General features: G+C 41.9%; 1 protein-coding gene across 6 annotated transcripts in view; it reads right to left on the bottom strand.

Annotated features, from left to right (window-relative positions):
• FSHR (follicle stimulating hormone receptor) overlaps positions 1-17,751 on the bottom strand; it is a 216,194-nt gene that overhangs the window by 74,930 nt on the left and 123,513 nt on the right. For 3 of the 6 annotated variants that reach the window (XM_048298947.1, XM_048298953.1, XM_048298951.1), the window contains exon 1: positions 11,395-11,605. The exons of 1 other annotated variant lie outside the window; for it this stretch is intronic. In XM_048298947.1, coding sequence (XP_048154904.1) covers positions 11,395-11,546 — 152 coding nt within the window. In that variant the 5' untranslated portion in view covers positions 11,547-11,605. Of the gene's footprint in view, positions 1-11,394; positions 11,606-17,751 lie in introns of those variants that run through there. 2 more of the 6 variants (XM_048298949.1, XM_048298950.1) reach the window with 1 other exon arrangement.

The raw sequence follows: 17,751 nt of genomic DNA, 5'->3' as shown, positions 1-17,751 counted from the left end.
GCGGAGCCAGCGGGAGCCGGCAGAGCCTCCTGTCTGCAGCCAGCACACTCCGTGCTGAACTGAAGAGGACACCACGCAGCCAGCAGCACAGAGGGAGCGAGGCTTTCCCCACCGTAAAGCCTGAACAAGAACACCCTTCAACATGGCGGCTTCAGAGTCAGAGAGAAAGAGAAGTGAGTCCCGTGGGACGGAGCTGAGCATGGCGACAGGAGAAAAGAGGGCGGTGCCGCGATTCTGGCGCGCAGCTTAAAAGAAACCTTCTTGCATGCCGTGGTAAGAAACTGTAATACCACAAACTGTTTGTCTCTTTAATCCATTTGAAGAACATGGGGGGGGGGGGGTGGAGAATCAACGTGTGCCTATGAAGTTTGTGAAGAGTGCCTATGCCAGGCTATATAGAAGCAGTGAGAGGCTGTTAGAGACTTGTAGCGAAGAAAAGCCTCTGTGTGCAGGCCAAAATAACTTATCCTTAAAAAGATGAATAACCCCATGTGATGGCCCATGTTCTGTAGTGTGAAAGAACTGTGAAATTCTTCATGGGAGAGATGTTCTACACATAGCAGACTGTTTCCGGGCGGGTCTGCTATTGGTGGCAGTTTGGGAACCACGTGCAACTGAAGGAAAACCCTTTTTTCCTTAAGCATAAGAGAGAGACTTTTCAAGAACTGCAACACTGACTAACATCCCATGTTCTGCTATCCCTTGTGTGAGCTGGATAAAAGGAGAGAAGTGCTGGAAAGAAGGGGGGGGGGGGGGGGGGGAATTTACTTTAATTTTGTTTTGTTGTTTTTCTCTTTACTTTTAATTCTGTTAGTAATAAAGCTCTTTCATTGTACTGCAACTGTTTAAGGTTTGTGCCTGCTTTGCTTTTCTCCTAATTCTTATCTCACAGAAGGAAAATAAGTAAATAATGAATATTTTGAATCAAAACCACTGCATTTAATTGGTGTTTCTGCCCGGTTTCAAACTCAACCCGCTACAATATATATTAAAAAATTCCTGTAGATCCAATGTTCATGCATTTGTGAAGGTCTTTGACTCAGGAGAAATATACAGAAAGCAATTAAGTTCATAAACGGGTGAAAACCTTCCAATTAGTGCTCCTTAGGCAGCCCTACTGACAATAACAGAGACAACAGTTAGCCATAATTGAAATACTCACAAAAATCTCCACCTCAGCTGTCTTTGAATTACTGACTGAAACACTACTGTGAAATGCTGCTCTTCTAATACAGTGACAGAAACTGATACAAGAAAAGTACAGAAATGAAGAAAGTGGAAAAGGTGATGATGCAGATGTACCAAGTCAATAAAAATGCATTTGAGGGAAAAAACCCTGAAACTTTATGCCTCGCTTGACATTAAAAAATAGTGGAGTTATGACTTTCTCTGCCAAGAAAGAGTTATTAGAAAGAAATAGAAATATGCAAGTGGTATTTTTTTTGTTTGTTTGCTATTTGGAAAAAGGAAACGCATTGCCATAGGAGAACAGTCTGGTGAATAAGGTGGGACTAAGCCACTGGGTTAAACCCTGTACTCTTGGGAAATTGCTTGCCTTTTGCAACTCATAGCTTTCCTGTTACTGTAATGGATAAAATTACACTTACATACTTAACATCAATGTTGTGAAATCTGTTAATATTTATAGAAAACCTTGTGAGCCCTAAGACACCTTGTCAATTCCCTGTGACCCATTAAAACAATTAAAATCTCCCCTAATAATTTAAAATAAATGTAAACTTTTTTTACCTATTTGATTTGCGCTTTCAATGCCCATTTTATTTTTCCCCACAGTGGTTTCCTGTCTACTGCAATAGCACAAAGTCCTGAATCTGCAAATACATGTAGACAGGTACTTTTGCACCTGCGATTCGTCCCACCGGGAAGCAGTGGAGCTGCTTGGGCAAGCAATTAGGAAGTGTACGAATGCCTGCAGAATCAGACCCCGGATTTTCTTGTAGGGTATTCCCTCACAGGGCCCACTAATGCTGATTTCAAAGGACTGGAGAATGAGGTCTGGGCTTCATCTGCCATGGCAACAATATACTGCAGATAGGAAATTACAGCTCGTGGGATTCGGATGCAGCGAGTATTTCCCCAACCAGTAATTCCACCTAGAGAGAGCTGTACTGCCAAGGCACTTCTTGGTTTGCTGTCATTTTCTAACACAGCCTGTACTTCTTTTATGACTCTTCTCTTGCCAAAAATGGAAAGCAAAAATTTCCATAGCGGCTCTGTTGGCCAAAGAAAACTTTGGGGACAAGAGAAGGTTTTTAGCATCAACCTGCTGTCTTTCCATGGGTTTACAGCCCCTCTACTTACACGTTGCTTGTTCAGAAATTTATGTGTGTCTATAAAAATTCTTGCTGGGAAACTGGACTCCAAGGAAAGACTCTTCAGAATTGACTGCTTTCCACCAGTTATCAAGAAGGAAAAAATGGGTTTGGCTGATCTGTGTTCCTTTTTTTAAAGCTGTGGAGAGGCTGGAGATGCCAGAGAAAGCAGCACAGGTGGCACTTCCACCACTGGAGACAGATGTGCTTTCTTACCTCGGTGAATGTCTGTGGCTCTCACAGGCATGATGTTTCCCACTGAATAGGATACCCTTTTACAAAGGGTCTAGCCCTCAAAAATGCCTATTGGGCTACTAAAGGCAACAGCCTAATGTGCTTATACCATGTGATGGTACAAGTGATAAAAGAAATCAAAGCTTAACCTGAAGGTAAGCACTGAAATCCCAACCTCTCAAAGCCAAGGGTAGGCAGGAGTGTTACACCAGGGATTGTTTCTAAGCACAGAATATGACACCATTAAAAGGCTTTCAAAGGTGTGTAAAGAAAACCACTATAATTCTTAGCCTGCCTATGTGACAATCCTTTTCAGTGAAGAAAACCAACCTCACATAACTACATATCACTTCTTCCCATCCCATGCTCCTGGTTTAGGGAAAAAGGGCAGGCAGACAGTACCTCCTTCCATTATTACTCTCTCACACCTCAGCCTGAGCCATTTTAGGAGTTACGGCTGTATATCCATGCCATTGTTTTCCAATCTCATCCTCTCCGCCCAGGACCAAACCGGCAGAGGAAGAAGTTAAACACAGACACCCTGAGCATATGCATAGGTGTGTACACACACTTCTTGGGGTAGGACCTGGTTTTGGGGCAAGGGGGAGGGAAAGTGTCTTTATAAGTACCCCATTATACCCCAAAGTTTTATGTTTAGAACATAAATAGAGGACACCAGAAACTCTCCTGAGAAAACAAGAACCACTTTCTTTTCCAGTGTTCACACAGTCCATCCGGTTCTTCATTGCATGCTACTGTTTCAAATAAAAAACCCCAAACTTCTGATCTTCATTTGAAAGCATATTCCCTCCTTGCTCCACTCTCAAACAAAAGATGAATCAAACACTGAAAACTTGGAAATTTTCCCCACTGCATGTTTATGCACATAGTGTTTTTGGAAAACCACTGAAGATTCACAGATTCCTGACTACCAAATATTTAAAAATTAATTCCAATTAACTGGATGTATTTGGACAAAGGTTCATATCAGAAGGTGCATCCTCATGCATCTGGATGTGGGGAAACTTTATGTCAATGGGACCATTCTCAGAATCATGCTCCACAGACATTCACAAAACAGAATTTCCAGGCAAATATGTTAAAATGCTGACTAGTAATAGCATCCTTGAGTAGAAAAGAGAGGGAGCAGAGCTGAAAGCTTCAGCCTGCAGCTCACCCAGTGGGTATATGCTTAAAATAGGGGCTGACCTGTCTATAGGAAGCTCTGAGTAAGTTACATTTAAGAATACAGCACTATTTAGTTAGTCCAGGCAAAGAGGGAGGCCCAGCAAGCTCAATATATTTATGAAAAACAAGGATTCATTCAGCTGAGTTGGGCTGGAGGCTGTTTTCGTTTCACTCAGACACATATCTCCCTCTGCCCAGAATAACAGTCTGTAAATTCTCCTCTAGCTACCGAGGAGCAAGTGATTCTAAGTGGCTTGATAAGGTAATGGGAGATAAGAACCATCCCTACCTTCCAGGCTGAGCTCCTGAAAGACTTAAGGATAGTTGGAGGAAAACACTGAGCAAAAGTAAACAAATCACAAGCTTTTGTGATCCTAGACCCTCAAGATCAAAGAAATTACTTCTGAGTAAAAGGCAGAAATTGGGCTCCTTATTATGGTGTATGCAAGATGATTAGAAGAAATAATTTTCTATACTCTTACATGAAATCCATGCTTGAGTCTGACCTATAATTTGAAATAAGCTTCATTTTAATGACTTAAATTTCACTGCTAATAAGAGCAGCCCAATCAAACTACAGGCAAAGTGTGTGAAATAATTTACAGATTTTGTCTGAAAAGGTCAAGGTCTTAAACAAAGAAAAGTGACTTTTCCTACCAGAGTGTTTGCCCCTCGCTGTGTAAAACTAAGACTGCTATGAAAAATAATACCTGTCTTTTGTGCCCAAACTGTCTTGTTTACTGAACACACACACACACACTCATTCCCAATCAGCTGCTGCCAAAATGAACAACACATGGCTGAGAGAGGTCTCCATTGCCAGACAGTGAAAATGAACTGAGTTCTTTCCACTGAAGTTAATGAAGCTATGACAATTTAAATTAACTGTGAGCCTACCCCAATTATCTTTTAACTTGCCTGCACAAGGACTCAGGAAAGTTAAGCAGAACTAACTAAGATGCCAAAAAGAGAGGAGAGAGTGAGGCATGTTGAACTGTGCATGGGTTTCTTTGGCTCCTCAGTTGGGTGTCTCACAGGTTTGTTTATTTTTCTTTGGCAGATAACTGCTTGGCTCTGCAGGACCCTCTCCTGCACACAAACTGCTGGCAGTTGGAGCAGCTCTCCCTTTCGGATGGATATTCTTACTCAGCATCTCTTCTCTGGGATACTCTTTCCCTGTTTTTGTGGCATTCCACATCCACTCTCTTCTGCCACCCTCATTAAACTCTCGCACAAGCAGTACTTCCAGTGACATGTCAGCCTGATGAGACCCCCTCAGCATCTGCAAAGAAAACCCTGGAGGCTCACAGTAGACTTTCTCTTGCTGGCTTATCAGGTGACACATTTTATGTGTGATACTCTTCCACAGGAATGTGATTTGCAGCTTGTAAAGATACCTCCCACTGGGGATCTCTTCTCCAGAAATCATCTCAGAAATGTAGCTGGGATTATCATCAAGTATTTGAGAAGCTTTTTTAAATTTTATTTTTCACTTAAGTGGCATGGCCTGGGATATTGAGGGAGATAATAAGCATTATTCTTCAAGACTGCAGTGCTGATATGAATCTGCTAAATGTCTGATCCAGAAAATGATTAACTCAAATTCCCAAGATGCCATTTATAAAACTGAGTGAGGAGTTGAAAGCACAATTGCAGGGAGAAATACAGGGATAACTGATGAACTGTCTTGGCTTGGTAGCTCTTACAGGACAGCAACTGGTACCCTGCTGGGTCAGAGCATGAGAGGCACACACACACATACCCCTTTCTCTTCATAAACACCCTGAGCTCCCTATGTAAGGGACGGGAAGGCAGCTCATTGAAGCTGAGACAGAACCACATAAGCACTTTAATGTCACTCAAACTCGTGAAAGCATTTCCCTGGAGCTCCGACTATGCTCTGCTTTCCCAGCTAGCAGCAGTCATCTTTGAGTGATACTCAGTAGGATTCCCTGTGCCAAAGTGTCCCTGCACGGGATGAGAGATGGAGTCAATACATTTTAGTATCAGATGCAAGAAGGCAACAAAGTCTGAAATACAGTGTTTTACTTCTGCAGAGTGAAAACTGATGAGCTGTGAGAAACTGTTGTAAGGGGAGTAAATGAAGCTAGGAAATCATCCATACTGTTGAAGTGTTTAGCCTAGCATACCATTCAGAGCAAAGGAAATTAACTGCTGCGTGGCACCAGTGAATTCATGAGTCCTCAAATCTGCTTAGTGATTCATGCTCTTGTTGGAGAAGTAAAAGATAGACCTCCATCCTACTTTGCAACGTCCTCTAGGCTTACCAGTTTCTCCACTTTACCACATTTTAGTTTAAAACTACTAATTTCGGATCTTACTAGGGCTTTTCTTTCCTGCTGTGCCTCATCACTAACTCTGGTATTTACCAGATCGCATCTCATGAATAACATTACTGTCAAACTCTCCTGGGTTTTTAACTATATTCATGACTTGAATGGGGAGACACACAAGATGAAGACACCATATTTGAGACAAGAAAATGTAACACCTACAAGTGACTGGTTTAATCTTCCAAACACTTTAGAAAAATATTTATTATCATCTCATTCAGTAGGCACGTTTGGATTCTTTGTAGGAAGTGAACCAGAACATACCTAAAATGTCTAAGAGAGAGGCTTTATTTCAGGACACGGAGCTCATCAGCCCAGGAGCCCATTTTGCCTGGTTTCAGATGTGTGGGGATGTGACACAGGCTGGTTTGTGTGTGTGTGTGTGCGTGTGACAGAGACTGCTGGAAAAAACTGAATTTATACATTGAGAGAATATCTCTGTAGCTGACCCCAGTGGAAGGAGTCAGCTTGGTACCCTCCCAACGCTGCATGCAAACAAAATCAAGTCTTGGATTTCACTGTTTCCCTGCAAAAAACTCAGTGATTTAGTAAGTCATCAAATTTTAAGTGAATGCACTTTCATTTCCAAGATACATTTTATATATATATATATATATATATATATAAAAAATGTACAGACAACTATAAATCTTCAGACTTGGCCATACCTCTCTCGCACATACATCAAACTGCAGACCATATAAGTAAGGTGAAAGCCACGTGCATGTATTTATTTACAGCATCAGGAGTAAGCCAGCAGAGTACTGCGCTGCAAAGCAGCTCCCATTGCATGCAGCATACCTCCTCATGTTCAAAAGCTCCTGAAGCTTTAGAAACTGAATGTTTCTGTAGAGATATATATTTGGTCATTTATACCAGGTGAGGATCTGTCCTGCTGAGTTTATTATCCTTTTGTGTAATTTTCTTATGTTTCTTTTTCTTCCTCTCTTATGATCTGCCTATTTCTTTTTATCCTCCCAATTAAAATGTCAAATACAGAATCCAGCCTTAAGCATAGGACCACTGCACTGATATACAAACAGCAATCTTACAGCAACTCTGTAGCCTTCTCTTTCAAAGTAGGAGCTGATCATAAATTCAGGAAGAGAAGAATGTAACCCTAACAGATGCAAAACTGGTTTGAATTAAAAACTAAAATAATTAAAAGGGCTTTAGCCAGCATATAATTTGCTCTCAATATGCTCTGCTGTGAAAATATTCTCATCTCATCCTGAAAAAAATGTGGGTTTATTGATTAACTGTATGATTAACCACCACAACACAGGGAGTTCAAAGCTTCGTGGGTCTTCATTTTGTTAGTTTACTTTATCCTCTCACACCTTGCCTTTCTTAGGTTAAGGTCAGTCCATCAGTATAAACACCCAAGCAAGAGGTGTAGCTGTTTGCAGGTTTCAGTGTAATTTCAGCCCTAAGTGTGAAAGAATAAAAAAAATCCTAATTGCAGCTGTCAATAACAGAGTTGCAGCTACAATTCACATCATTTTCAGCTTCTGTCACTGGGAAGCACATCTGACTCACTCAGTACGTAACACAGGACTTGCTATTTCTAGGCAGCTGATGTTTTAGTGCTCAGACATCTACTCAGCCTTGACTTGATAGTCTAAAGTAAATATCCTTGAGCGATCGTACAAAACACCTATGCAGTGAGCAAGTGAAAAACCCTGCTGTTTACAGTTTGCAGATGCTTGGGAGAAAACATTCTATATAACATACCTCTAAACTGCTCTGACAGTGGCTAAACTGCCTCCTAGAAGCATGGAGTCATTATGGCTGGAAAAGAGCTCTCAGATAATTGAGTCTGGCCATTAAGCCCACACCACCTTGTTTGCCACTAAACCACATCCCCAAGTGCCACATCCACAACACTTATAGGGATCATGATTCCACTGCTTCCCTGGGCAGCCTATTCCAGTGCCTAATGACCCTTTCAGGGAAGAAAGTTTTCCTAATATTGAATCTCAACTGCCCCTGGCACAACTTGAGGCCATTTCCTGTTATCCTTTTACTTGGTGCTATTCAAATGTTTCTGCTTAAAGTAGTTTGTTAAATCTTAAGAAGGATCCCTTCTGAGAATGTCATTTTTGTCTGCATTCCTATCTCAAAGCAAGACCTCTAATGAATAAATGAAATCCTGCTGAATACTGATGATGGATTACAAAACTTGACACTGGATTTTTAAGATTGGAATAGATCTTCAAGGAGCAAACTGCCTCCAGCTGCTACTGAGTCACTCCCTCCCCTCTTCCCCTGAGGCAATTAAGAGTTAATACTTTGACACAGGTGAGCCTACATTTCCCATCTGGACTTTTGGCCTCTGGTTTCTAATGGATTGACTCCAAAGTTGTAAGTCAGAGCCATCTCTTCGGCATTTTGGTATCTATTAGAAAATACCAAAAATTCTTCTATCCAGGCAATGATTATAAAGAAAAACAGCTAATAACCACAGCCTCCCTTGCGAACACTCAGAACATGCCAGATGCAGACTGCTTGCAAATCTGCAAAAAGCAATGTACTAACCAAGCTGTAACCATCCTCTCATGAAATTTTGGCCTGTAATTGAAAATGTGGCAGAAAGGAGAGTGATGAAAGCCCATGGATTCTGATCCCTGCTCTGTTTCCACATGGTAAGTACAAAATGAAATCGCTCACTGTAAGAGGCTACCAGCCTTCCCTTTGCAACACCCTTGCTGAAGCAGGTGCTAATCCAGCCAGGACCAAACCCCTGTCTCATGCACCACACTGCAGAGCTCATGTTTGCTGTGGAGCCTAAGCTCTCCCTGTTGGGAAGCCAATCACAAGGAAATCTCTCACGGCAGCACGTGCTCAGGACCAACCCTCAAACACTAAAAAATAACAATAAGAATTGAAAATATCAGCAATGGCAAAGAGATAATGGTGAGTGAGGGCCCTATTTTTACCTTTATCATGAGTTTTCCTACTGAGTGTCCCAGCTGGCTGCCACATGCCAGTGTCCCAACTTCAGACACAGCTGTAGTGAAATAGAATCGCATAGCAAAGGAAGTGCTTGAGGCTTATTAGGCTCCTGTTCTCACTCTAAAGCATTCACCAGCATGTTATTCAACATTTTCAAGGCACTAGGGAAGGACTCTAGGATAATTTAGGAAAACTATCAAGATCATATAAGGCAAGGTGAAGAGCTTGAAGTGTACTGAAGAAACTCCTCTCCATCAAACAAAACCAGACTGCATCCAGACTCCCAGAATGAGCTCTTAAGAGAAAAAAGTACCTTGCAGGAGCTGTACTTAGGAAGAAGTCTCTGCTTGTGGCCTGTACAGGGTTCTTAGACACCATGGCCTTCTGTGCTCCAGTTGGTATGCTGATTTAAAAATCCTTTTCACTCACTGAGACTTTCTGAGGAAACATAAAGCAAGCTTTTTCTGTTACCAGGGGTGCACCTGCAGTGTCATCTGGAGAAGTAAAACCTATTTTAGCCACCTGAATCACCCCACTGGGCACTCAGTGGAGAGACACAGAGAAAAGGACTTTTCCAGAGTTCCCCTTTGATCCTGAAGGAAAAATCTAAAGTTTATCTGTCACTTGATAGCTCTTCACCTAACGTATCTAGCTTTAGTAATCCTAAGGTTTGGTATATTCAACGCTACTCTAGGTACTCTTCAAAATTTTAAGCCATGCTGAAATCAGTCCCAGGGCTATACTAATGGAAGGGGACCTGGATGACTCCCCGAGAAACCAAAAGCTGGTTTATTTTGAGAGAAAGTGAGAAGAGAGTCAAGTTGAGAGATTCTAACTCCAGTATTTGCCCAGCATTGGCAGAAGAAAGGATTTGTTTGTTGTTTTCAGTCACACTATTGTTGTATTCTGCCTGTTTCAGAGAATAACACTCATGCTAAGAGCCCACAAATTAGCATCCTCAACAAACTCTTGAGAAGTTAACAAGGAGAGGACAAATCCCATTTTACTAACAGGTGCTTTTCAGCGATACTCTACTTCTTTGCAGAAATAATTAAAAAATGCTTTTGCTTAATCCCTAGAAGGCAGACCTTAACTGTGTAACCTAAAGAAACAATCAAAGCAAAATTAAACAAAATTAGCCGTATACGCCTGGAGCACAGTTCACTCAGGATTTAGATGGCCTAAATCACAGATGGATTAGTTTCTCCTCTAGTTATGAGAATGATTTAAACTTTTAATGACCTTTTGTGGTTAATTCAGACATTTCTCTCAAGTTTTCTCTGCAATCTGCTTAGTCAGTGAGCATAACAACTCCTCCTTCTGAACAAAACAAAACTTCTGCCCTAGGAAAACACTGGCATAATAACCATGGATATACTGTGGTGTGTAAAATTGGGATAGGGCTATATTTTTCTAACTAGTGACACATCATTCTTCATTGTATCCTCCCTTCAAACTTGCCACTCCACTTATTAATCAAAAGCTTTATCCAGGGCTACTCCTCTTGGTTTTGCTCTTGGTTGTAACAATGCCAGATGCCTGCGGGGGTGTTGGCAAAGGGTGATCTAATTTGCTTTAAAACTATTAAAATGAAAACAGTAACTTGCAGTTACATACTTGCCATTGCACAAGCTCATTTGCTTGCCTGTGCTACTGACACACAAAACAGCTGCCACACACTATTGCTCACATTACTTTTATGAAAAATAATGAGAAGCTTTAAGACAGACAAAACCCATCCTCTTGTAACTCAGTACAGTATCTTCATGTTGCTCACTGTCTCCAACCGCAGCCACGCTGCTGCTCTGGTGGAGGAGGATCCCTCCCTGAATGTTTGTCAGAGTCCTTTCTGCAATGCCTTTGAGATTTCAAGGGGAAAACATTAAGTTCCTTCTTGGCAAACAAGTGCAAACCTTTGGAAAGCTCCTGCAGTACAAACAAACGCTCATCATGAAGTTGTTTGGGGCAGACAAGTTGCTCTGCGCCCTCCAACAACGCTAAAGCAAAGCTGTAAAGAAAGCTCAGACTTTGTGCTTCAAATTAGTCACAGCACCAAGGATGCTTGTTTCAAATTTAGTCTGCACTTTGCATTATAACGTGCAAACTCCTTTCTTAACAGAGATTTTACATTGACCATGATCAGAGAAACGGAGAGGAGTTTCAAGTGTAATTAAGTGAGCATCGGAGGAAGGGCTGTGCTCTGCAAACAGCTGGCATGAAGTCTCCCAAGCGACTCCCTGCAAACCTGACCTGTGGCTTGCCAAGCAGCAGCTTGTTTGGAGAGCCAGCCCCAAGGCTGCTGCTCCCAACCGCTCCCTTTCCCTACTTACAGTTCGGTGGTGTTGGCAGGGATGTCCCGGGGAACCTGGAGCACCTGGCTCTCCTGGCAGATGAACACCCTGCCCAGGCAGCGGCAGGCGCGGTGCTGGCATCCCAGGCAGCCCCCCAGGAACAGCAGCAAGCAGGCAAGGGCTGGAGACATCTCTGCCTCCACATCTGTGCCTGTCTCCTTTAGCTCAAAGAGAAGAACGCAGAGACCTCCCAGGCCAACACCCTGGATGGAAGATCCGCCCCGAAAGCTGGGACAAACCATGTGGCTCTTAGGGGATGACTTCTCAGCAAGTTTCACTTCATGACCCCAGATTCCGTATGGCCTTGGAGTGGGGACAGAGACGAGCAATGCTGATTTTTCATGACACAAGTATTTTGTATTTCAAGTGGTGTTGAAATCAGGGGGCCCAGCTGTACTAACCAGGGCTCTTTTAATGTGCTGGGAAAAGGTTCTTTCTTCTCAGCTATGCAATTTTTCATGTCTTGCTTGGTGTGACCAAGAGACAACAAAGCATTTTTGCTTTCTACAGCTCAGACACTTTTGTCCCTGAAGGAGAAGCACCCTATTTATGGCAGTATTTATGCTCCCATTCATGGATCCAAGAGCCCCTGCTTTTGTATTGCTCCTAGGCAAAAGTAAGGTGTTATTATTTTATATGGCGTATAGTATACTTCATAGGGTAAAAGCTCTATACACCTAAAGCCAGAGATAAATAACATGCCTGTTTTTTCACAACTGTGATTATTTTTCATGCAGTTGCTGATTCCTCTCCTTTTTCCTTCAGCACCTTTATTGGAACCCAAACAGAAGAAAACTCTACAAACCAAATTGTCCCCATGGACTGGTAAATTAATTTCATCATCTGGAACAGAAATCCCAGAAATATTGCCAAATGACTATTTGTGACACAACAGGAGGAAAATAGCTTCAAGAATATCACCAGGAGGCTTGGATGTTGAATCTTGTCAATGTTGAATCTTGTCTTTGAGTCCCTATTCGTTTTGTTTTGACTGAGCTAAAATATCTTGCTACAAATATTAATCCTTGAAGAAGGGTCTCTGTGAACTCTTTGCTGTCATTGAGTCAACATGCACCAGGCCATTGTGTGGAACCAGTGCTTCTCTACAAGACACCTGAAATGAACATTTTGGGATAAAGGTGTTTGTGGTTTTTTTTTTGTTGTTGCTTTGCGGTTCTTTGTTTTTCTTTTAAACGGTAAATGGCTGTTTTAGACACACAGGGCTTATAAATCATGTGCTTTTTAAGTAAGTAAGGGAAGAGCCATGGGTGATTCTGCTAAACTTGACTCACATTTAATCCTTCCCATTGCTTGGAAGGATTACTTAATCTTGTTAAAAGCTGCTGTTAGCTTGTTTTTCATGGGTTTTTTAATTGCTATTTTTTTTTCTTCCATAATCAAAAAGCATTAACAAATGTAATGAGACAAAAGACAGCATCTTTCCCCTGGACTGTGTTGACCAAGATTCCATCATTCTCACCTTTAAAACAAGCCTCATAATATAGATGTTTCTTAATAGAACTAATTAAGATTTTTAAACTCATTAAAATAATTCTTAAGAGTTATCCCAATTATACCAAATATTGGTTATTTTTCCCTCAGTCATTTCAGCCTACTCAAGATGAGAATTTATATTCACATAGAAAAAAAAAGTAAGAAAAAATCATGGCAATCTTTTTCTAACAATGGTAGGCTTATAATGAATTGTAAGAGTATTCTTTCAGTTGTATGTGTAAAACAGAGTCCATTTTTCTAAGTTTCATGAGAATGACAGTGGCTGCCAGAAAAAAAGAATTTCTAAAACCTTAGTGACTTTTTCCTCATTTTTCTCTCTTCCTTTTCCTTTGAAAGATCTTAGACCTACAAGATCTTCTGAAATGAGTAAAAACCTTCAGTTACCTTCATCCTCAATGGGATGAAAACTGCAGAATTGCACCCTATGATCAAACAAATTCCTATTTATTTAAATTTTTTCCATAGCCCACTGAAAGTTGGAATAATGGTAGACTTCAGGATTTAAACAAAGGGCAGGATGACAAATCATTTGAGGCTTTTGGGGTTTTGTCATTTCAATACAGACTCTAGCTCCTGCAGTAGTAGACTAAAAGCAGGCTGAAAAAACTCCAAAATAGGAAATGTGAAGTTTGAGGAATATAAAGAGCACAGGAATATGTGGATGCAGAGGAATTTAAGCTGTATCTCTTTATCCTGAAATACATGAATATAGATGGTCATGTTATACTGATGAAATGGATAGTAGTATTTGTGACATAGTTGAAAAAGTGGCAACATTCTCTGAATGTCCAAACAATTTTCACTGATATGAAGACATCGCAATTTGATTAATTTTGGATTTCATAAATCAAACCACGAAAGTTGTTTCAGATGATAGCAATAATTCTTCGCTATGCAAAGGTCAGGAGATCAAAAAGTATCCCTAGGGTTATAAGGCATTTTTCCAGTTATTAGTGACTTCCAAAATACAGTAAGAATGTTTTATTTTAATACAACTAGTAAAACAGAGATGTTTTAAAACATCAGGTCAGGCTCAGTAGCAAATCATGAACATAATGAAGAAAAAATTGAGGGAGGTTTTCTCTCTTCCATTTTAGTTTGGTGAGGCCATTTTATCGGTGCAGTACACATTGCTCCACTTTCGCTTACATCAGTTAAGAATGAGATGACAATTATTAAATAATATAAACCCCTTATCCAGACTGCAGGCTTCTCTTGTAATACCGTGGAGATAAGACTTTGATGGAAATATGCAAGTATCATTGCATTCACTAAAATCAGGCTAGCGTGCTAAACAGAACTGACATCTCATTCATATTGGAACAAGCACTAAATCAGGACCACAATAAAACTCCCTGAGGATACATGAAGATTCAGAAGGGTCTCTCAGTTGTTTTAAACATACGATCCAAGGCCTTAAAGAATAAATTCTGGTGTCTATCAATGTTTTGAACCAGGAGACTGTGTCCTATTTCTGCACATGACTGTCAAATGTCACATAGCCAAATGAGCACAGTCCCCTGCATGGACTGATCGGCGGGTGATCCTCTCACTACCAGCTCAGGAGCACAGTTGTCTCCTCTTGGGAAGAAAATCCGTGTAAAAGAGGGGAAAAAACCCACTTCCTGGTATCTTTCTGTGGAGTTCGCACTCCTAAGTCCTTCCTGAGTGCCAGACTGGAGGTACAACCATGCCTGAAAACCCACAGGACCTGTTGCAGGGGACCACCTTCAGAGCATCATGTACTAGGAGCAAGGATGCACTGTCATTGAGATTCAAGCTGTTGAATGTGCAAATGCAGAGATGATGGTGCTTTCAGATATTTATGAGAGCCTTATCTTTGCATCCATTTGCAGAAGAACTATGCTCCAGCTGGCAAATTGGTCTTGAGAGTGTAAACTGTTTTCCTGAGTAGGAAAACAGAAATTTCCCCAAATTGAAGCACTGTAGCAACAGACATGCAATTAAGTGAATTATGAAAGATATTCAATGATGATGTTACAGATTATGAAATTAGATGGTGTCTAGGACAAACAGTTAATTCAAAGCTATATAGCCATCAAGGGATCTTTTTAAAGACAGTAGTAAGGGATCCTGGTTGATAGGACTGGCCTCTAAAATTAGCTCTGGTTGAATTTTGCAAGCACTGAGCCAGAGGAACCAAGGGGATCTGCAGACTCCATCCTCTGACCAAGCAGCAGTGCCTGTCCTGGGTCATGCTGTCACCTGGATCAATGAGGTTACAGTTGGAAATAAAATGAGCCACCTCAACTCTCTCTCCTGCCCTCAATAAACTTGCTCCAAAGACAGCTCTGAGCCCTTTCACCTCAGTGTGGATATGGTCAGGTCAACAGCTAAATCCAGCTGTTGAAGGTGTGGGAGCAGCTCTTTTCCTTAAGGCAGGAAGGTCACCAGGTGCTGGAGTGCATCAACCTACAGGCAAGCAAGTTCACAGCAGCATCTGCTTGTGTTTGCCTCCTCTGAAACACAGCATGACAGCTAATTAAGTAAATACTGTTTCTACATACAGAAATTGTTGTTTCCCAGCCTCAGAATAGTGTTTAATTACTGACTGCCTCTTTATCAGTGGCTTTGCTTAACAACATGCATTCTCTAAAAATGTGTAAGGCAAATCAATCACCTGCATGAACAGATGACATAAAAAACACATCCAAAAGGAGTTTATCCTTCAGAGTGGATATTTCTTTCTCTTTTGATGATTTCCAGCACATAGTTTCTCCCTGTGGCTTTAGAAGCAGCAATAGCCTCTCTTGTCCTGACTGCTATGCTATGAGAAGAAAAAGGTATTTTCTCTCCATAAAAGCTGGCAATGTGAGAGGGAGCAGATCCTAAGAGGAAATCAGAGGAAATTACTAAAAGGGACTTTGACACATCACCGATTTACCTTTTGTGAATGACCAACATGGGTCTTAAAACAGCAGATCATTGAGGCAAACAGATCATTGACCTGATAAAAATATAATGTTTTAGGCTCTTTCCAGAAATAGTCTTTCTGAACAGAGTATTTTTAGCTTCACCTTTTTCCACGAACGGGGATTATTTTTAAATACATTTGAATGGACAGACTTTATCTGTGCCCTCGGAGTCGAGAACATAAAACGATAAAGTAGCCTAATAAAAGCAGTATTATTGCTCTCTCAGTTCCTTTAGCCACCTGCTCGCAGGAAACTTCAGCTCCAAAAAGGAGTGAACCTGAGACAGTAAATCAGCCACCAGAGGGAGTGCATTGACTCGGGAATTGAACACACACGTGTAAGGGAAAGGATTAGAAACTGCATGGAATTATGCTCATGAGGACTTCATGTGACCCTCTGACTCTTGACTTCACAACCTGGCTGTGATGAGTTGCTCCCTTATTAAGCTGCACCCCTGCAGGAACCAGAGCTGCACATCACACGGGGCTGTGTCCAACGCAGCAATAAGCGGCTGTGCCGTGGCTCTTGCTTCCCTCCTCCTCGAAGACGAATTAGGATCTTGTGTAAACAGCCCTACCTATCTGTTTAGCTCAGGAAGGACATTACCCAGCATGGAAGGCTCTCAGAAACTTCCAATGTTTCTGCTGACACTTCTCAGCAGTGATCTTGTTCTTGTGCTACGAACTGGGGGAACCGGGGAGTTTTGACTTTCTTTATTTCACTCTGCCCCAATACTTTTATGGTTTTGATGGCTGACAAGCTCCCACTCAGCCCTTTATCTGTGTGATTTTTCTGAGGCAATCTGAGGATATAAGCACCTCATGTATTTTCAGACCACAGGAGACATATGCAAGAGACAAGAGTGAAGTCAGAGATAATCTTTGTCACTCCATCTAGTGCTGCTCCTCGGGTTCAGGTCTGTTCATCCCCAGTCGATAATAAAAGACGCAGCCCATCTGCTAGGTTTCTATCACATGTCTGTAGAAGAACAGTTATAGAAGTACTTTTTCTTTGCACTGTCCATGAGTGGGTTTGACTAGACCAAAATAATGCACAAGAGACACCAAAGCCTGCCTAGAATCACACTTTGCATCATATATTCTCCTCTGACGCCTTTCCCAGCCAGCAAAAGGTACCTGAAGGTCAGAGATGTGAGGCAAGAGAAACCTTGCCTGACTGTGGTGTCAAGGAGCCCTGCCCACAGACATCAGTAACCATGCACTGCTGGCGTCAGCACCACGGGAAACCCATGGAATCCAACGGGGACAAATGCAAGGCCCCAAACCTGTGGAGGACAAACTCTCTGCAGGGATGCAGGCTGGGCACTGCCTGTTCAGGCAGCAGATCTGCTGGTAAATTGAGAGAATTGATTATTCCCCTTTCCTCAGGACCACGTGGACAGCACTACATCCATTCTGGGGTGCCCAGTAGAAGACAGACATCATTTAACTGAGGGAGTGCAGGGAAGAACCAAGATGGTCAGGGCAGGAGTGCTTGCTCTGTGAGCTGAAGCTGTGAGACCAGGGTTTGTTCAGCTGAGACGAGGAATGGTCTGTGGGCACCTAACAGTGGCCCCCAGTGCCTATGAAGGGGTGACCTGTGGATACAGAAGAGCAGTCCCCAGAGCATACAGGACGGTGATCAAGAAGTGGACCCAGGCTCATTGCAGAGATGGAGGGTGGGAGAGCAGAAAGCAACAGACTTGGGTTGAAATAAGTGGCATTCAGAGTGGCTACAAGGAGATTTTTCACGTTGAGGAGAGTCAAGCAGCAGCACAGGCTGCTAGAGAGGTCATGCTCTCTCCTTCCATAGAAGCTTAAAAGACCAGACTGACTAAGTCCCTGAGCAACCCAGTTTGACCTCACATTGAGCAACACGTGGGACC

The sequence above is a fragment of the Corvus hawaiiensis genome, chromosome 3 (genome assembly GCF_020740725.1).
Source record: "Corvus hawaiiensis isolate bCorHaw1 chromosome 3, bCorHaw1.pri.cur, whole genome shotgun sequence".
Lineage (NCBI taxonomy): Eukaryota > Metazoa > Chordata > Aves > Passeriformes > Corvidae > Corvus > Corvus hawaiiensis.
Note: the sequence above shows the minus strand (reverse complement) of the source record. Positions and strands in the feature narration are given on the sequence as shown.